Here is a 22105-nt window from a genome sequence, read left to right as displayed (position 1 = left end):
TGTCCTTGTGTTTCTTCCTGTCTGTTTGTTTTTTTAATTTTGTTTTTTATTTTTTTAATTTTTTTTTTTAAATTTTGTTTTTTTGTGTGTGGATTTTCACTCTGGTCCTTCTTGTTTTATGTTATGTACTTCCGTTCTGAATCTTCGGCATGTGGTTACCCTTATGAATATGTAATAGATAGTTATATACATATATGTATGTATGTATTTATGTAGTAATCTATTTTCTTCCCCATGTGCTCTACCTCCATTCCCCTTTGCGAATTTGGATCTTTGAATCCCCCCTCTTTTCAGTTGTTATTTTCTCAATTTTCTCTATGTGTGCTGAACATTCATTACTATCTTGCAATAGCATATCTCTCCTTATTGTTTAAGCTTGTAATGCCCTGTTCTTAGTAAGATTTGCATTCCTCTGCTTCTATCTGCCTGTTAGTCATCTTACTCCTAGTTATGTATTTTTTTTTATCATTTTGTTTTAGGTGAGCTGACTCCTTTCAGTATTTCCTGTAGTGCAGGCCTCGTAGTGGAGAATTCCCTCAATTTTTGTATGTCTGGAAAGGTCTTTATTTCTCCTTCATATCTACAGAAGAGCTTTGCTGGATACATTATTCTTGGCTGGTAGTTGCTTTCATTTGATAGTTTGAATATTGGATTCCACTCCTTTCTATCTTGTAAGGTTTGTGCTGAGAAGTCCAATGATAATCTAATGGGTTTTCCTTTATAGGTTACCATCTTGTTTTCCCTGGCCACCCTGAGAATTCTTTCTTTGTCATTGATTTTTGATAATTTTAATACAATGAATGTGCCTTGGAGAAGGCCTTTTTGGGTTGAGATAATTGAGTGTTCTGTTGATTTCTTAAGTTCCAAGCTCCAGCTCATTTCCTAGATTTAGGAAATTCTCATCAACTGTGTGTCTGAGCATGCTTTCTAGTCCTTGCTCCTTTTCCTCACTTTTGGGAGTATCCATTATTCTTAGGTTTCCGTTCCTGATGGTATCAGCTAGTTCCTGTATTCCTCTTTCATTATTTTTTATTCTTTGTTCTCTCTCTTCTTCCTTATGCTTTATTTTTATATTTCTGTCTTCAGTATCACTGATCCTTTCCTTTATTTGGTTGACTCTATTTCCCAAGCTTGCTATTTCATTCTTCATCTCTTTTAGTGTGTTCTTCACCTCCAGAATTTGTATTTGGTTCCTTTTTAGGGTTTCACTCTTCTGGCTAAAATACTCGTTCTGCTGATCTAGTTTTTTTTTTTTTTTCAATTTCCGGAATTATTGATATGAATTATTTCGGATCTCATTGAGTTTTTTCCGAAGTACCACCTTGAATTCTCTGTCATTTAAGTCGCAAATTTCTATGTCTTTAATATTAGTTCCTAGAGATTTACCTCCTTCTTTCTGAGCTGCCTTGTCACCTTTTTTGTTCTTGGTGTTTAATGAACTATATCTGAGCCTGAGCCTGGGCTTTAATGGAAGTGCATTGTATTGTTGTTGTTGTTTTCCCCTCAGAAAGCTTTAATATATAAAGGTCTCTCTTTAGCCTGTTATTAAGAAGGAGTTTTTCTTTTGGTTTCCGGTAGCTGGTGTCTAAGCCTCTTGTGTCTCTGCTTTATATAAAGCCTTAATAATATCATTTTTTTCTTAATAAATATTTAATCACGATAGCTACCCTCAGCCCCAGTCCCCGTCCCTGTCAGTGTTAGCGCCAATTTTGGTAGTGTTTGCTCATATTCCCTTGGAGATCCGCAGTATTTGGTCATGGAGGATATGGGGTAGTGCCCTCTGGTTTGGAGGATGGGGATTGTGGCCCAGGCTTGTGTTTTATAACTGTAGCTGGTAAGAATCAGCTGTTGCTTCTCTGCTGTCCCACTTTGTCTTGCTTTCTGCCCTGATCCCTGCATACTGCTGCTGCATGGATCTCACAACTCTCTCAGGCAAGGCTATTCAGGGAACCTGCTGCATCTTCTCCCCTCCCTCTCCTCCTACAGGAAGCTCTGGCTGCAAGAGGCAGCTTCTTTGTTTCTCCCAGTCTACTGCCGGCCTCCTGTGATTCTGACCTGTGGTAGCTCTTATGCTCAGATCACTAGCTCAGATGTGCTTGTGTGAAGGTTGGGTGTTATTTGTTGAGTTTTAGATGTTCAGCTTATTGTTATTTCAAGGGGAGAGATCTGAAGTCATCTCTCTTTCCGGTGTGCTTCTGACCTCAATATTCTTTCAACATGCTGATGTCTTCTAGCTATCATCCAGTTTCTCAGTGTACCCTAATTAAGTTGTTCTGTCTAGGTCTGCTTTTCCAGGCAAAGCCCCATACACTCAGTTTTTGCTACTGAGCCTTCTCCACAATCAAAATATATATACTCAGTGTCTCATTCCATCTGAACCTTTCAACCTACTAGGCAGGCTAATGTAAAACAAGCTGTGCTAGATCGATATTATGTAATCTCTGATAATGAATTTCTTTGTTTTGCTCCTCTATCTTCTTCCTAAAAAGTCTTCAAAGAGTCCTCATCAGACAAATAATAGGTGTATCTTTGGGCAGCTGAACTTTGCTGCTTTCCTCAAATGAGAGGATGCTATTCTGTTTATAGATGCAACCCTAACCTTCTGAGTATAGTTTGAATATATTGTATATATTCACTGCTGCCTTATAAAACTGTCAAGTCTGTCTGCTCTAGCAAAAGAACCAGAGTAATTTAATATTATTGCAGATTGTTAGAGTTTAAAAACAAGACGTTTTTATTGTCATCGGTGAGGTAATTGAGTAAAAATTTACTTTTTGTTTGAAAATCTCAGTGATTGTCTTCAGTTTGCATTGACTGTAAATGTCTATTGAAATATTTTAACTTATATTAACAACTCTATAGAATTGCTAATCTCAGCTAAAAATTATTCACAAAATGTATGCATAGGTTATTATATATATATAGATAATGTCTCATGTAAGTACCATTTTAATGCTAAATGCCCCAGACTAATATTAGCAGTATACAAATAATTTGCTATAAAAAATTAAAATATGTTTAACACTAATGACAAGAAATTCATGTTTCTGCATTTATCAGAGATTTTCAGGATTTACTTCATTTTATTCTTTTTCAATGACAGTTGACATTCAATATTATTTTATATTCGTTTCAGGTGTACAGCAGAACGGTGAGACATTTATGTAATTTACAGAGTGATCCCCTGATTAGTCTAGTACCCACCTGGCACTATACATAGTTATTACAATATTATTGTCTATATCACTTCATTTTACACATCTTTGTTTGTTAAGTAGTATAATACTTCACTAAGGCACTTGTTACTGAGCAAGGGCTCAATGCCTGATGCACATAGAATCTAATGCTATGATATTGTCTTTTGAGAAAATAAGAGGCTTTTATTGCCAAGTCAAACAGCCAGGAGACAGAAGGCAAGGCACAAATCTGTCTCCCCTGATCCAGAGTTTAGGATGAGTTTTAAGTGATGAAAAGCAAAGACCTAAAACAAAGATTACTCTACCCAGCAAAACTACCATTTAGAATCGAAGGACAAATAAAGAACTTTCCAGATAAGAAAAAGGGAAAGCAGTTCACCACTATTAAGCCAGTATTACCAGAAATGTTAAAGGGACTTCTTTAAGAAGACAAGGAAGAAAAAAAAGATAAATATGAAAATGGCAATAGTTACATAACTGTCAACAATTACTTTAAATGTAAATGGCTTACATGCTTCAGTCAAGAGACATAGGGTGGCTGAGTGGATAAGAAAACAAGAACCTTACATATTTTGTCTACAAGAGTCTCATTTGAAATCGAAAGACACACAGACTGAAAGTAAAGGGATGGAAAAGATATTTCATGAAAATGGAAGCAAAAACAGCAGGAGTAACAATACTTAAATCAGACAAAATAGATTTTAAAACAAAGGCTATAACAAGAGACAAAGAAAGACTCAGTAATTCCACCTCTGAGTATTTATCGGAGGAAACCCAAAACAATACTTTAAAGGGACATGTGAGTCCATATGTTCATTTCAGCATTATTTACAATAACCAAAATATGGAAGGAACCTAAGTGTTCATCAATGGATGAATGGATAAAGAAGAGGTAGAACATATATATAGTGGAATATTACTCAGCCATTAAAAAGAATGAAATCTCACCATCTGCAATAACATGGATGGACCTAGAGGATATTTTGCTGAGTGAAGTAAGACAGAGAAAGACAAATGCCATACGATTTCACTTATATTGGAATCTAAAGGACGAAATAAACAAACAAACAGAAACCAACTCAGATACAGAGAACATTTTGATGGTTACCAGATGGGAGGGGCTTATGGATGGGTGAAGGGCAGAAGGGCTTAGAGGTACAAATTCGTAGTTAGGAAATAATTATGGGGATGTAAAATATAGCATAGGAAATATAGTCAATAATGCTGTGATAACTATGATAACTATGTATGGTGTTGTATGGGTACTAGACTTACGGGGGTGATCATAAGTTATATAAATGTCTAGTCTGTACATGAAACTAACATAATATTGTATGTCAACTGTAATTAAAGAAATAAAAAGTTATTTTAAAAAAGTTTGCAAACATGGACCCCAACACCAAAAGGTTTTCATTAATAGAGAGGAATGTTCATGGTGCACTACTGCTTACAAGAAAACCTATAATGAAACAAGAAACAAACAAGAAAATCACCATGGACATCTTTCTGAAAAGAGTGACACCTCCTCAAGAATAGCCTCAGGCATGTCCTTTCAGGAGGTATTTCAGAAGAAAGCGTTATTATTATAGGAGATGACAACTCCATGGTTGTTAGTGCTTCTGAAGACCTTTCAGAAGACAAGATGTAGAGTCGGAAAACAGTGTTTTAATTTTCTTGACCCTGTGTAGCTTTAGGCTAATGTGTGTGTTTGTATCTTACTTTTAAACAAAAATAGTTTAAAAATTAAAAAAAAATTCTTAAATAGAAAAAAGCTTATAGAATAAGGATATAAAGAAAGGAGATATTTCTGTACAGCTATACAATGTACGTGTTTTACTTGTGTGTGTTTGTGTTTTAAGCTAAGTTGAAAAATTCAAAAAAACATTAAAGTTTATAAAGAAAAAAGTTATAGTAAGCTAAGGTTAATTTTTATTGAAGAAAAAACTTTAAAACGTTTAGCATAGCCTGTGTACAGTGTTTTTAGTCTCCAATACTGTACACATCATATCCTAGGCCTTCACATTCACTCACCACTAACTCACTGGCTCACCCAGAGCAACTTCCAGTCCTGTCAGCTCTATTCATGGTAAGTGCCCCATGCAGGTGTACCACTTTTTAAATCTTTTGTACTGTATTTTTACCGTACTTTTCTATGTTTAGATATGTTGAGATACAGATACTTACCGTTGTGCTATAGTTGCTTACAGAATTCAGTACAGTGACATGCTGTACAGGTTTGTATCCTAGGAGCAATAGGCTATAGCATATAGCCTAGCTGTGTAGTAGGATATACCATCTAGGTATGTGTAAGTACACTATGATGTTTGCATAACAACAAAATCACCTAATGATGCATTTCTCAGAATGTGTCCCTGTAATTAAGCGACCCATGACTATATTGAGTTTTAGAATGCTTGCCATTTAAACTCCAATTATAGAGTGATAACAGATATGTCATCACCACTTCAGCATTCCAAGTAATTCTTCAAATAGATTCAAACTTGACTGTAATTGACAAATCAGATCTTTAGGTCTAAAATCCCTAATATACTATATATCACTCTGAAAACAGAGGTCTTTTCAGACTGATTATTTGATTACCCTATTTTTATTTCCAAATTCTTCATTTTTCCCTAGCTCCATTTGTTTACCTAGTTGTTAGTATTTTTCTTATTTCCTTTTTAAGGCTAATGATATTCCATTCTATGTATATATCATTTTGTTTATTCATTTATCTGTTGATGGACATTTGGGTTGCTTCCACGTCTTCATATATGCTCTCTTCAGCCCTTCTGAGATTCTCATAATGCATATAATGGCCTGCTTGATAATATACCATAAGTTCCTTAAACTCTCTTCATTTTTCTTCATTGATTTTTCTTTTTGCTTCTCCAACTTGATGATTTCACATGACCTGTCTTCAAGTTTGCTGATTCTTTTTTTTCTGTCTAATCCAGTCTTCTGTTGAACCCCTCTAATAAATTTTTTTCTGTCTAATCCAGTCTTCTGTTGAACCCCTCTAATAAATTTTTCAGGTCAGTTATTGTATTTTTAGCTCTAGGATACATCAGCGAGTTCACACTGGAGAAAAACCTTATGAGTGTGATTTCACATGACCTGTCTTCAAGTTTGCTGATTCTTTTTTTTCTGTCTAATCCAGTCTTCTGTTGAACCCCTCTAATAAATTTTTTTCTGTCTAATCCAGTCTTCTGTTGAACCCCTCTAATAAATTTTTCAGGTCAGTTATTGTATTTTTAGCTCTAGGATTTCTGTTTGATTCTTTTATATTTTTTTATCTCTTTGCTGATATTCTCATTTTGGTCATGGGTCATTTTCCTGATTTAATTTAGTTGTATATATGTGTTCTCTTTCAGCTCATTGAGCATCTTTCTGTTATTTTAAATTGTTTGTTAGGCGGCTCATAGATCTGTATTTCTTTAAGTTTGATTTCTGTGTACTTTTATTTTGGTCTTTTGATTGGACTGTTTCTGTTTCTTTGTGTACCTTGTCATTAATTTTTTCATCAGATTTGGGCATTTTAAACATCTTTTCCCCAGTCTCTGCACGTTGGCTTCATTTAGGGGAAGATCACCAATTTGCTGTTCTAGGACCTCTCAAACATTTTATGAAGTCTTGCTCCCCTTGGTATCTACCTGCAGAGTTGCAGCTCTAATATGCTGCTTTCATCTGTATTCAATGGCTTCCAAACTCTGGCACTGGTCTCATCAATGCTCAGAGTCTGAGAGACATATATCAGTCCTCAGGCAGCCCCCAGGCAGCCCCCAGAGAAACCAGAACATTTGATACATGGTCCACGTTTTAGTTTCCATCCCAAGGGAGGTGCCCCAGTATGGAGTTTTCCTTCTGGTTGCTCTATGCTTTGTTGTGTAGGGAGAGATATACAAATGGATGCACTAAGTGCCGTGAATATTCCAACCCCATTTACTGGAATCTCTTTTTGTTTTTATAATGACTTGAGTGCTGTGGCTTCTCAACTGGTTTCTACAGTTCACACAGAGGTATTCTAGTCTGTATATTGTTGTTAACTTTGTATCTCTGGCAGGGAAGGAGAGCCTGTAGCTTCCTAGTTCATTATTGTCTTGGGATGCTTGAGCAGCCATAACAAATTACCATGGACTGGGTAGATTAAACAACAGGAATTTATTCTTCACAGTTCTGGAGGATGGAAGACTGAGATCAGGGTGTCATCATGGTTGGGTTCCAGTGAGAGCTTTCTTTCTGGCTTGTGGATTGCCACCTTTTGTCTGTTCTCACATGATAGAGAGAGAGTGAACTCTGATCTCTTTCTCTTCTTCTAAGGATACTAATCCCATTATGGGGCCCTACTCTCATGACTTCCCAAAGGCTCCACCTCCAAATACCATTACATTGGGGGTTTGGGCTTCAACATATGAATTTTGGGAGAACAAAAACATGCAGTCCATAACAGCCATCTTGCTAATGTCAATCTTGAAAAAAAAAATTTAAACAGAAATATTCTGCCATATGGCTCGTTAACTTCTGATCTTTGTTATGCATGCAGAAAGTAATAATTCACACCTAAGCTGAAAATTGCTTATCAGAATACTATTCTGGATTTTAACTGCATCTTGAGTCCAGTCTTAAATCAGACATTTAAATATGTATAATAAAATAATATTGCTTGAAGACATACATTCTAAATAATAATTTCTTTCAAAATAAAAGATTGTTTTTTAAAGTATCTCCTTTTATTATTTATATCAGGTCTTTTATGACAAAAACAAGGAATGAATACTCTCAGAAACAGATGCAGCAAAGAAACTATCGAATGAACATGCATCGAAGAGTAAGCATCAGCTCTTTCAACTTGATAGCACAGAATCTGTGTGATTTTATATATCATTTAATTTGAATAGACTTCCTTTTTGCAGCCTTTGTTCTAATTTTGGCATCTATTTATAGTGGTATTTACTTTAATACATTTTAAAACCTATTTACCCACATCTGTGTAGGAAGAAGCACATATGTCATACATGTCTACATAGGTCAAGTTTTTCCAGCCTTATAGTATAACTGCTTACAAAAGTTTCTCCCTTGGCTCCATTAGCCCCTAATCTACCTTATATTATTTAGCGTCTAAGCAGACAGTAGACAACACTGAGAAAGGATGGTACAAATAAAATTTAATAGCATGTATTGTTTTAAAGTCTTTTATAACCATTGAATTTTTAGGGCATTGTCTTTATTTTATTTATTATTTATTTACTGATGATCTGTGAACAGCAATTATAAGAGACAAAGTGATTAGTATTTTGATTAAGCCAATTAAGTCTCTTTTGTTGGAAATTTCCATCTTTAGTACAGAACACGTCTATTTGGCATAAGCATTTAGATGAAATATATTATTGAGTACATGTAGCTCCTATGTGAGACATCTATTACTTATTTTTACACATGACACTCTGGTATTTTTTCCAATACCTCTCTACCTACAGGAAAAAAGATTAGCTTAAAAATCAATATGATTCAGTGTAAAGAGGTCTAGTCTGGGTCTCAGAGACATGGCTTTCTTTCCTGGATAATCCTCAATCTTACTTTTCTTCCCTTGTAAATGAGGTTAGAATGAAGGACATCTATAAGAGGTCAAAAGAGATCTAAGCAGTATGGTGTAATGGTTAATAACAGAGGCTTTGGATTCACATTTGGATGGAATCATATTTCTGTCATTTAATACCGTATTTGACCAACTCTAAGACACATATCTTTTTTCAGGTTTCAACTTATCTAAAATCAGAAAGTGTCTAACATTTAATAATTTATCATAGTTAAATTGAAAACGTTTTATACATAAAATAACAGTACATTTTACAATCATGGTGTCTTAGATTTAATGAAACATGGTAGTCGAGGAACCTTGGGCAAGGCCCTTTGAGCCCATAAATGGGACTATTAGCTATAAAATGGGAATAATGATCTCATAGGTTGCTGTAATGATTAATTGAAATACATATAAACATTTTAGGATTGAGACTGGATTGTGGTAAGCATTCTATAAATTGGAGTTATTATTTTACCATTACTGATGACGATTATATAAAATTATTCATTATAATCACCAAATGTTCATTATGGCCATATTGATGTGATTATTTTTTAAATGCATGCCTTTTTAAAAGTTATTATATTCTAATAAATTTTATGTGATTCAGTTATTAACATATATTACATATACATATATACATACACATATAGATGTATCTATACATGCCATTCATTATTCAGGGGATTACCAAGATCCCCTTGGTAATATAGGGGCAAATATGATTATCCTTTAAATAGGAACAAAATCTCTTCTAATAGGCTTCCGGATACAGTTAGAACCTCATAGCTGTTTCTATTTGCCAATTCATTTCTTGAGTCTGACTTTAGTTCCTACCGTTCTAAATTTTGCTATCAAACATTTTTTTATTACTTCCTTATTGTCAAATTCAATGGCCTTTTTTAGTCCCCAACCTGAAATTGAATGTTTGACTAAAGATCGAGCAGTATTTCATTTATTCATTCAACACTTATTGAGCTCTTATTATATGCCAGAAACGTTCTATGTACTTAAGAAAAAATCTTTAAGAGAGAGGGGGGAGAAAGAGGGGAAAAGGGAAGTAGAAAGAGAAAGAGAGAGAGAGAAGGAGGGCAGAGGAAAGGAAAGAAGGAAGAAAGGAAAGAAAAAAGGGAAAAAAGAAATGAAGAAAGGAAAGGAGGGAAGGAGGGAAGAGTAAAAAGAAGGAAGAAGAGAGGGGATGGAGGGGGAGTGAGAGAGAAAGAGGAAGAAGGGAAGGAAGGAAGGAAGGAAGGAGGGAAGGGAGGGAGGGAGGGAGGGAGGAAGGAAGGAAGGAAGGAAGGAAAGAAGGAAAGAAGGAAAGAAGGAAAGAAGGAAGGAAAGCAAGCATAAATACTTAGATGTATGGCAGTGAGTATAGGGGAGGGAATCCCAAATCAGCTAAGGAGGTTAAGAAAGGCATCCTAGAGGAGATGGTGTTCAAGTTGAGTCCTAGAGGCTGAGTAGGAGGAAGCAAAGCAAAAAAGGTGGAAAAGGCTTTCCAGTCACAGGAAACATCATGTGTAACAATTATAGAAGTGAAAGAAAGCATAGCATATTTAATAAACTGCAATTAGCTTAGTTTAGCCAGACTGCAGTCATTTTCAGACTGTGTACTGCGAAGTTCTAGGGATTGTAAAGAGGTATCTCGGGCCATTGAAGGCAGTTTTGCTTTTTAGTATTTTGCATATTGAGATACCAAGTAAGATTTTGTTAGAACTAAGGATTATTCCACTGTTAAAAATAGTTTGAAAATCACTGAGCTCAGGTGTAAAGTGTGTTGTCAGAACTGTTGAGAGGTGTGTGGAGAGGTAGAAAGTCAGGAGACTGATGGCCTATGTGTCATGCTAGAGTATGGATTCTATATTGAGGGTAATGCAGAACTATTGACTTTAAGGAAGGAAATTATATTGACCAATTTATTTTAGAAATAATCACATTAGCTCAAATCCCTTTCTTCCAATAGTTTCTAGTTCAAATTCCTGCCCTTGTTTCCCCATTTCCATGGCTCCTATTCTCATTTCTTCTACTTTGGTTTATGTATCACCTAGTTAAGCTCCTGGATAATCTGCCATTATTTCCATATAAACTATACCTCCATTCTCTTGGCACCCTTATCTTTCTTTAGTTTTGGCAAGGACCCTGTTGACTAATGGCTATCAGTAGAGTATGGGGTGAAGAGGGTATATGAAACTGTTTAACTCATGAAGTTGTTGCCATTAGACACACATCTATCTTGAATTCAAGGCTGCCTTCTGAAGCATCTTTACTTGTAAACACTAATATGTGCTTCCAACCTAAACAAGAGCTTTCCAATAAGAGAATATTTGATATGTAAATATTAACTTTTAAGAATACTTTCATGTGTTATTGTACTTTTATAGTCTACTGGCTATACAGACGTCTTGGCTGCTCTTATATTATTTGTAAGGCTGTTAATACCAAATCCACCTGCAAACTATAACTGTGGTCAGGACTTTATATAAAAACAGCTGAACCAGCAACCACCAGCTACATATAACTGGATGTACTGAAACCAGTTCAGTTATGGAGTGATCTGAGCCAATTAACATTTGGATGGAGTGTTTTAATTATGCTTTGGTTTGTTTCATTGACCACATGTAGGTATAACCTATGTTGTCACTTATAAAATAATTATAGGAATAAGGATTTAAGTTAATTATTGAAAAAGATCCTAACATTCACCTGAAATACCTGATTGAGTTAGAAGTAAGACTTTCTAAAATTAAGTTGTTAGGATAATACAGTTCTCTATCTCACTTATCTTGAATAGAGTCAGGTCACAGGCCTATTTATATAAAGAGTAGAAGGACACCCTTTGTGGATTTTATCTACAATTATTACCTTTCCCCTTGATTCAGATAAATGGTGTGTGGATCCAGGCCACAGCTAGATCTTGAGAGTTTTCTTCTGGGTCACTACTACTGCAAGGCTTAGGAGAAATCATTTGAGTTTTCTGAATCACCATTTCCTTATTTTTACGTGAGGAGGTTGGACTGCTTGATCTCTAAGGGTCTGCTAGCTTTGACATTCTTGATCTATGAAAAGGGAAGAACAACCTGAAATGGAATGTTTGACTAAGGATTGAGCAGAGAGAATTGTCTAAGGATCAAGCAGAGAGAATCGTGTCATTGAAAATGTTAATCAATTTAAAATACAGAAAGTAAGCACCTTGTACTGAGTAACAAAGGTTTTTGCATGATTTGTTTCAACCTTTCCCATTTAGATATCACCAGAAAATAATCATAACGCCTGTGAAAATTATCGAAGACGTGAAAGGTAATTGCATACAAACATCTGTATAACTAAATGTAATTATTCTTAGGGGTAAAATGAAAGAAAAATGAATAAATGTAACTTCCAGCAGAGGGCTTCTAGAAGCTGATTCTGAACAATCCATAACAATTTCTGTAAACAATCCTAATGTAGAACTAGAAAATTCATAAAACAACCTGGCTCGATTTTATGTTTATATTTTAGATTTCTGTGCATTCTTTGAAGTAAGGTATGAATATTTCCATATTACAGATGAATAAAATAAGCTCAATAGAGTATATTAACTTCTTTGAAGTCATACAACTAACAATCTAATTCAAATTTTAAATGATATATTCAAATTTGGTTTGTGTGGCTACAAAACCTGTGGGCTTTCTACTCTACCATATTGTCTCTTCACAAATACAAGTAAAGACAAGGTTAAATTCTTTAAAAACCTAGTGTATTAGTTTTCTATTGTTGCTTAAACAAATTACCACAAACAGCAGCTTAAAACAACACTCACTTCTTATCTCACAATTCTATAATTCAGATGTCCAAGTGTGCTTGGCTGGCTTTTTAGCTAGGGTCTTATGGAATTGAAATCAGGGTCCTGGCCCTGGGCTTCTCTCTTATCTGGACACTCCGAAGAAGAGGCTTCCAAGCTCATTCTAGTTATTGGGAAAATTCGGTTCCTTGAGTTTTGGGGAATGAGGTTCCCATTTCCCTGTTGGCTTCTAGAGGCAGCCTGAATTCCCGTTCATGCAGCCCCTTCCACCTTCAAAACAGTGTCATATCCTGAAGGAACTCGTTGGGAGCCATTTTTAGAATTCTGCCTACCCCATATAGATTGTTACACTTACCTGCTTTTAAAATAAGAACGTAATATATTGTATTCAGTAAATCAAAAAACATGAGCATGTTCTATGCTATGTTGTTAAAGAAAATGAAGAAAAAGAAAGAGGAATTATGACTAAAAGTTAAATTGGAAACCAATATTTATTTAATTGCTCAGAGCATTCTCTGTCTTTTTTCCAAATCAAACACTGATTTTGGTCCAGTTGAGTCCTAGTAGGAACAATATTTGTAACCAGAAAAAAAAAAAAAAAAAACCAACTGGAAAAGTACCTGATTTATTTAAAACCACTTTTAAATAAGTGGTTTTACAGCAACTTTATTGACAATATCAAGATAACCACACAGCATTTGGGTTTTTGTTGTTCTCTACATCTGTTAGAGTGTGACTACATGCTATGGTCTGAGTGTGTGTCCCCCAAATTCATATGTTGAAATCTTAATGCCCGATGTGATGGTGTTAGGAGGTAGGGACTTTGGGAGGTGGCTAGGTCATAAGGGTGGAGCCAATGAGATTAGTGCTTTTATAAAAAGAGACCCTGAAGAGCTTACTTGCCCCTTCCACCATGTGAGGACACAGCCAGAAACTGGCAGTCTGCAATCCAGAAGAGGGAATCCATCAGAACCTGACCATGTTGGCACCTTGATCTTGGACTTCTCAGCCTCCAGAACTTGAGAAATAAGTTTCTGTTGTTTATAAGTCACCCAGTTTATAGTATTTTGTTATAGCACTCTGAACAGACTAAGATACTACATGTGGTAAACATTTTCCTTTAAACTATTTAACCATCCATTTTTTAAAAAAATTTGTACTGTTAATTTACATGAAGAGATGTTATATTAAGGCAAAGCAAAAACCAGACCCACTAGCAACCAATGAGGAGACTCTATATAAGGGATACCCCTGCAACCTGGCAGAATAAAAATTTTGGATAGCCAGGTAGCTTTTTGTATTAATGCCTTACGTGCTCCAGCTATGTTTTTTGTAACAACTTTATTAAGATATAATTTTTATTCTATGAAGTTCAACCATTTAAAGTATATAATTCAGTGGCTTTTAGTATATTAACTGAGTTGTGCCACCATCATCATAATCTAATTGAAAAAATATTTTTATCCCCAAAAGAAACTCCTGATAGCCATTAGTAGGGGGAGATAGCCACTCCCCATTTACTCCCTTCCCTCCTTCCCCCCAGCCCAAGGCAACTACTAATCCATTTTCTCTATATATGGAAGCTCTGGCTACTTTTGTTCCAAAATGCATACAGGCACAACCATACTTAAATAATAGTGAGACTGCTTTGGCATTTAAACAGTATAACAACTCATCTACTGGTTTTGAAGTGACAATATAAAAAAGGCTACATTAATGCATGCATGTGATCCTTTGAATGCTATATAAACATTCCTAGATTCATTACTTGGAATCTTAAAAGGAAGCTTGAAGATTCTTGAATATACCATCTTCATTTTATAGCTAGTGGAAATGAGACCTTGAGGGATTAAATTGATTGGTCCAATGTTGTTCATCTAATTAGTGGCTGTCAAATATATATTTTTATTAAATATTATGCTTAATCGATATACATAAAACAGGAGGTTAAAGCTTTACTCATAAAGACTAAATATACTACAACCAAGAGTTCTCTGCACCAGCCCAGAGGAATATACCTGAAATTCAACTTTCAAGAAATGGGTAATCAGGTAAATGTAATAGAATTGCACGGTAAGCTTGTTCATGAGATGTTAAATAGTTCATGCCTTTTTTAGGTATGTACAATGGCATCTTTTATTTATAGGAAAAAATGTGGTTAACCAGAGTCTATCTGGAGCCCTTAATACACAAGGAATTTCTTCATTGTATTCCACCTTTGTGAAAGACATAATGGTCAAGAAAATAAGCCAACCTTAATTACTTATCTTTTAAATGAACTTCAAGTTAAACATGGATTTAGCTCAATCTACTATACATTTACATCTGTGGAGGCCTTAAGGCTCAATCTGGTTCTCATTTGCCAAGGAGACAGTTATGTTTACCAGATTATGTACTAAAGCAAATAAATATACTAACATATGTAAACATTTTTTCACAGCAGAAGTTGAAACCAAAAGAATTACCTGCCAACCTTAAGTTAGCAACAAATTAAATTAACCAGAGCATCATATTCCATCCATATTCTGATTAATTGTGTTCTGCATAAAAGTATATGACTCATAAGTAGAAAATAGGCAATATATAGTGATGGATGTAGTAATTTAGTAATGGATATAGATCACCTATGCCTCAAAACAGTGTCAATCTGGTTTCTGATTTAGATTTTGAGGTGATATTTAAAAGAGTATTTCTTGAAGAAACTTAGGCTCAGTGGCAGTCTAAATAAGGATGGAGCTGGAACTTAAGTCTCGTGAGGTTTTTGAGATAGGTGTTTCAGCTCATTGTAGACTAAAAATGCCAGTTGGAAGTCACCTGTCTCTAGGGGTGTCTTCACAAGGCAGATTACCACATTCCTGGGCATAGTCGAGGCATTTAATCTCCACTCCATTAAAGTAAGCCTGACCCTCATCCCACCTTGGAAGCTTAACTTACTCTGTTACACCTTCAATTAAAGCCCTTCGATGCCACTGTTTAGCACGTAAGAACCAAAAAGTAGCCTCCGTAGTATACTATAGATCTGACAACTACTTCATGCTTCTAGAGTCACAGAGAAGAGCTCTGTGCATTTTCTTTAAACTCATAGTCTTCCTTCTGTCACTCACAGCCTTCAACCATCTCCTGTCTACTTTTAGTCACTAAGTTTCATGAGTATTTTATGAGATTGTTAATCCCCCGAGCTCATAGTTTTTCTCTCCTTCATAGACTAAACTTTCACTCAATGAGAGATTCTCTAAGCTGAAAAGGAAGACCAGGATCTGTTGCCATTCTGAAGACCAAAAAGTTCTTTCTTTTTAAAGGTTTGCTGTTAACAGGGATACTGCACTGGATTTTATTCAAGGGCATATATATATTCTTTCAATACTTTTTACTGATTTTTGTTAATATATTTTCCTTATGTAAGCTTTGATGTAAGTAATCTGTCAAAACTATGCATTTACATAAAAGGAAAAAAATGTTTAGCTTTGTTTGCATAAAAGAACAGAAAAGTAAGAAGGAAGATTGCTTAGAATGTGAGATTTTAGGAAAACACCTATTTTTTTGGAATTACATGTCTTTTCAATATTAGAGAATTCGTTTCTTTGTTTAAATTTGTTCTTTGAGCTCTAGAAGCCACATGTGAATCCTAAGTAGACTCTATTTCAACAGTAGAGCAAGGTAATTGATAAGCATCTTATATGACTAAATATTCTGTGCCTCAAAAGTTAGTAAGATTAAATTCTACTCTTTGATTATTAAAACGCTGAATTTGTATCCAAACTTTTACATTTTTTTCTAGGAATTTATGCTTTTACTTTTGACATAAATTAATACAAATTTTAAACTGTTCTGTCATTTTCTGTGAACACGTTAAGTTAATAAAGTTTAAATCAAACTGTGGCTTTTTTCCTGTCCATTGATACTTGGTGTCCAAAGCAATAATGATCATGATACAGATTATCAAAGTACAACTTGGACCTCAACTGTGTCCAGCTAAGCCTGTTGTAAGTACACTGAAAACATTGATTTATAATTATTCATACTTCCATGTAAGGCTGGTGGATTTTAGCCTAATTTAATCAAGTCATCACATTTAATAGTTGTTTGTGCAAGGAAAGTGAAATACAGTATAGAAATATAAGAAAAGTTGGATTCTAGTCTGGGTCATTTATTTCACTGCTTTCTGAACCAAACTAACAGATGATAAAAACAATCTTCAATTTGATTTAAGGTCTGTATACTTTACTGTAGCTTTGCTGCAAAGTCCTAATCTTGAATACAGAGAATAACAATGTACATGAAGCTTCATAATGTAATTTGTGTAAAGTGGTTTGGAGAGACAGTGTTTCTTCAGATTACAAAAACAGTACCTATTCACCGAAGAAATTTTACAAAACACAAAATGCCCCCCCAATCACATATAACAGCTGTAATATGTACCTTCATATTTACTTTCTTTACACTGAGATTTCTTTCACAGCAAAGCTTTCCACAGTATTTTTCCAGTACCCCATTGCTAGACATTTAGGCTATTTCTAATTTGATTTTTTGTAAATTAAACTGTGATTGTAATTGCACCCAAATTTGTATGCCGAGTGCAGTAAGACCAATGAAAGCATCGAGTATGTAACAAGCAAAGAGTCTATTTCTAGAGGCACCCAAATGAGATGAGGAGGAAGCCCAAATCCATGTCCCTGAGGGGGAAAAGACGATGGGTTTTAAGGGGTTTGAAAGGAACCTTTCCTTGCAAAGAGAGAGAAGCTAAGTAATTCTAAATCTTGATAAAGGAGATTAATGTTTTGGGGTAGAGGGCAGTTTTTGCAGGAATCTTGCATCAATTCTTCTACATTGCCATGGTATCTAAGGTGTCCTCTCCTGTTATTGTAGACTTCTTGGAGTCAAGGTCTTTCCTCCATGTTATCTCTAGATTCAGTTGGTCTCCTGATACCTGCGAAACAACTAAATGAATATCTCATGACTGTTGTTTGTAAAACCACTATCTTTAAATCACTCTAGTATAGCTTTGTTATCTATCCTTACATTTTTGAGAACTGGATATTGCTTACAAAAGCAGATTATTGACTAAGATTTCATCTCAAGGAACCATAAAGCTTAACTACAAATATTACGCAAGCTTCCACATATCTATCCTTAACTTTAAATGTTATCTTTTTAGTTAAGCTGCAGCTTCAAGATAAGCACCCTTGTACCTATATCTTTGCAGTACATTTTCAATTCATTCCATATGATCATGTTCTGGAAGTAGAATTGCTAGATAAGATAATACTTATTTAGAATGTTACACATATTTATAAATTGCTGTACAGAATATGAAAGGCTTGTTTTCTCATACCCTCATCAACAGAGAATATAAGAGAGATATACTGTTTTCAATGCCTTGTTTGGTAATGGATAATAATGGGTAAAGAGAAAAAGCATAAGTCAATGAACCTAGCAATATTTTCCAAGCTTCGAACGGTCTCTTTTCTATATTAAACACTGGCCATATAACTCATAACTCTCTTCCTCTCTGCCTTGAATAACATAAGAAGTACAAGAGCGTAAACTACCGGTTTGGTCAATGCCAAAAGATAAACACTCTAGCCGTTTGTCAATACATGAACAAAGAAACAAGCGGAATGAATTTTCCATTTTGCCTCCTTTGGCAGTAATCATACCATTAATTTTTCAAGTGAAGTCCTCAAACCAGCATCATCAGCATCACCTGGAAACTTGCACATTCTCGAGTCTCACCCTAGACCTGTTGAATCAGAAGCTCTGGCTGTAGGCCCCAGCAATCTGTGGAATTCATGCTAAAGTCTGAGATTTTATAGCATACTGCGCCTTAGTGGTAACTAAAAATCTACCCAAGACCAAGTGAAATTGAAGAGACTATTTCCTGTCTCTCTCCATCTGTTTCAATCTTTCTACTTGTTACTTTTTACATGTCAAATGCCCTGCATCTCTCCCCTCAACTACATTCCCACTCTAATACTCTATCCTGTATATAATAGTGAATGTTGGAGGACCCTCTGCTTTGTTCACCTGTAGCACTCTCAATGCAGGCACCTGTATCTGATCTTAGGTTTCCTAGCAATAGGGCCCAAGATGTACCAACTTATTACATGCTATTCGTTGGTTGTGGAAGGGGAGATCATAGAAGTAAGTGGCAGAGCTGGCATTTGAACCCAGATCTCTCAAGTTCCAGAGCCCATGCTCTTACCCTCTATAGCATTCATGGCTTTGCCTCAATATTGTTGTCTCTTCTGGGATTGTTCTTTTGTTCCTTTGTTTCAGCTGTGTTATGTTACATGGGGTTAAAAAGGGGAAACACTATTATTTGGCCTTTTTATAATTTGATCCCTGGCTATGCTTCTCTTATTTCCTTCCAGTTTTCTTCTCCCATACATCTTTCTAGCCACACTATCTTCCTTGTTATGCCTCTAACACAGTTAGGCATAGTCTTGCCTCAGAGCAATTGCACTTGCCTTTCCATTAGCCTAGAACACTTTTCCCTCCAGAAGACATTTCCCCCTCTTTTCATTCAGGTTTCTGCTCAAATATCACTTTTTACAACAACTCAAAGGGACCTTCCATTGTTAAGAGTGGAAAATTTTCAAGTGAGCAAACTAGCTAAGTCAGCTACAGGGAAGAAATATCTTTAGATATCAGAAGTTGTCCTACTTGCTTGTGTGTGGTTTAGGAAGTGTATTGTATAAAATATGTAGATGGCCAATGTCTGCTTCTGTAATCCATTTACTTGTTAATTAAGGGTGTTGTTCCGGGCAAAGATATGCTAAAAGCCAACTTCCACTTCTGTAATCTGCTGGCTTGTTCAGGAGACCACCAGGATATGGTCTTGAGCTTTATTAGCTGCCTGCTCTGAAAGCTCGGGGCTGATCTCCTCTAGCCCTGCGTGGTAGAGAGTCAGTCGCCGGCCGGTTAATAAAGGCTCATAATTAATCTCAATTGGCTCCGTGGGTCTCAGAATCGTTCGCGCCGTAACACCATGACCACCCTATCTAAAATAGCATTTATCATTATCTAACATTTAATTATATCTTCATCTGTTTATTGTCACCCGTACCCTTGACTGTAAGCACAAGGGAATGGGCAGGGACTTTCTTGATTCTTTTTTTCTCTGTTTTATCTCCAGTGCCTAACACAATACCTGTTACATAGAAGGTGGTGATAAATATTTGTCATTAAGGGAAAGTCAGAGTCATGAAAAAATGCATTTTGAATAAAAAAGTATTGCAAAAAAATACATTAAACAAAGATTGGTAAAAATGTACCATCATGTGTTAGAATTTGGGAACTAAGAATTTTGTTAGAGATTGGTGTTTTTCCACATCCACTTTTTCAGATTTTACGAATTTTCTGAAATAATCACATTGCTATCAGAAAAAATAAATACAGTTATGGGTAAAATAATGTCATAAAAGTATTTAAGTTGCTTTTTGGTTTGTAAATCCAGTGCCTTTAGTTGTGTGGGGCTTTAAAAATTTTAATTAAATCAATCAATTGAATTCAAGTAATTAACTTTTTTTTTTTTAATTTATTTTTATTATGGTGACATTGGTTAATGAAATTCAATAAGTTTCAAGTGTACAATTCAACAGTGAGGCATATATATATACTGCATTGTGTGTTCACCACCCATAATTAGATTTCTTTTTGTCACCACATATTTGATCCCTTTTACTGCAGATTGGTGTGGGGTTTTGTTTTTTGCTGTGGGTCTGTGGATCTGGCAGAAAAACTTCCCTGTTCCAGCTCAGTACTGCTGCTCAACCAGCAGATGGCAGCATTCAACCTCTAAAATATTGCCTTTCACTGACCTACAAACCCCACAGAAGTGGGGAGAGGGTAAGAGGGAGAAAAGGGGAGGAAGGGAGGAAAGGAAAGGAAGGAAAAAAGGGAGAGAGGAAGAAACCTTATGGTTAAAAAATTGTGGAGTGTTCAGGTATTTCAGAAAATGGACATTTGTCTGAAGCTGGAAAACATTCCTTACAGCACAGTTCCCCAGTTTAATTCAGGCTATTTAAACAACTAATCCTGAAACTTCGCTAGTAGAGGAATGATGGCATAATTGTGTATTTCCTAGAGCCACACTTCATGGTCGTAGTCAAGATCAGCCTTCTGTGGCAGCTGCCTTCAAAGAGTAACTTGAAGACCTCTGAACAATTCCTCTCCCTTCCCCACAGCTCTAATTAATGCTCCCCCAAACCATTATCCTTTGCCAGATAACTGAGGTATATTAAACACCTGTCTCTTTTTAAATTTCCTTAGAAGAGTTCTAAGAGTTATGGAATTTTAATGTTATAAAGTTATAAAGTCTAGTTTTGTTCTTAGTGAAAGAGGTCTTAGACTAAAGGATTAAACAACTTTCTCATGATCATATATAGCTAGTGAGTGGCAGAGCTATGTAAAACAAGGCCTAAGTTCCCTACCTTCAGCCCAGTGTAGACTTTACGTTTGTTTTTGTTTTGCTATATCATACTGCTTTTCTTTAAGAATATATGCCTTGCAGTCTAGAACCTGCTTTAAAATATTCTAGCGACAAACAAGCAAATAAGTAAAATGTAACTATAATAAACTTGTAAATAAATAATATACATGAAAATTCTATAATAAAGGTTTTTTAAAATTTTATTTTAGGTATACCTTATTATACCTTGTTTTGAATAAGCATACTAGACTCTCTCTGTTTAAAGCATATCCAGACTAGAGAACTGAGGAAGGAACATGAGAAAAGGAAAAATGGGAAATGGAGAATTGAGGATGAGGACAAACTTCTTCCAGTTACTTTTTCATTTAGTCTTGGTTCTTGACTGAACCAGCTCTGTGATCTTAGGCAAGTCATTTCCCTTCTATAAGCTTCCGTTTCTTAGTCAGTTGAGGTCTTTAGAAAAGATAGTCTTTTAGGCCCCCGCAAGTGATACATATTTCAGCTTCCTGCAACACCCTGAACTATTTAAATTCTTTGAATTTTCTGAAAAATGCCAAAGGAAGACTCAGAGCAATCCCCATGGTCCTGACCAGATCATTTCTTACAGCTAAGTAGCTCTACAGCCCCACAGTTCCTCAGAAGGTCCCAAGGCCACCAATTCTTGAATGAGATTGAAGTCTTTGGCAAGCAGCCATACTCACCGTAGAGGTCTCCGCATGGCCTGGGGTTACCTAAGGAGCATGGTTGTGTGCCACCGCAGTGGGTTCCCTAGGCTTCCATTTGAATATAAGAGCACAGGCTGTGTTAGACCTCAGTTTAAATCCCATCTCTGACACTTCTTAGTTGTGTATGATCTTGGTTAGGTTATATCTAGTCCTCAATTTTTTCATATATAAAATTGTAAGAATTAAGTAAGATAACAATAAATGTGAGTAGGAATATAGACAGAAGTTATGGAATAATATATTTGAAATATTGAATTTTTACTCTCCAGAGTAAAATTCACCCCTTCCTGTTTCAGTTGCTAGTCATTTCTGTACTCATTGCCTCAAGCAGCTGCATGTATCTTTTATAAGGCATAAACAGTAGGATCTTCCTGACTTTGGAGGGACAAA

At 35.6% G+C, this 22105-nt stretch overlaps 1 protein-coding gene across 1 annotated transcript in view; it reads left to right on the top strand.

Moving 5' to 3' along the window:
• Positions 1 to 12075, top strand: part of LUZP4 (leucine zipper protein 4) — a gene marked incomplete at its 3' end in the record, with an annotated part of 21836 nt that extends 9761 nt beyond the window's left edge. The window contains 2 exon segments of the mRNA XM_006926944.2: positions 7944 to 8025; positions 12023 to 12075. Of these exon segments, the coding sequence (XP_006927006.2) occupies positions 7944 to 8025; positions 12023 to 12075 (135 nt within the window).
• Between the last annotated feature and the right edge of the window lie 10030 nt (positions 12076 to 22105).

Source organism: Pteropus alecto, unplaced genomic scaffold (assembly GCF_000325575.1).
Source record: "Pteropus alecto unplaced genomic scaffold, ASM32557v1 scaffold54, whole genome shotgun sequence".
NCBI lineage: Eukaryota > Metazoa > Chordata > Mammalia > Chiroptera > Pteropodidae > Pteropus > Pteropus alecto.
This window is presented reverse-complemented; position numbering and strand designations above follow the sequence as displayed.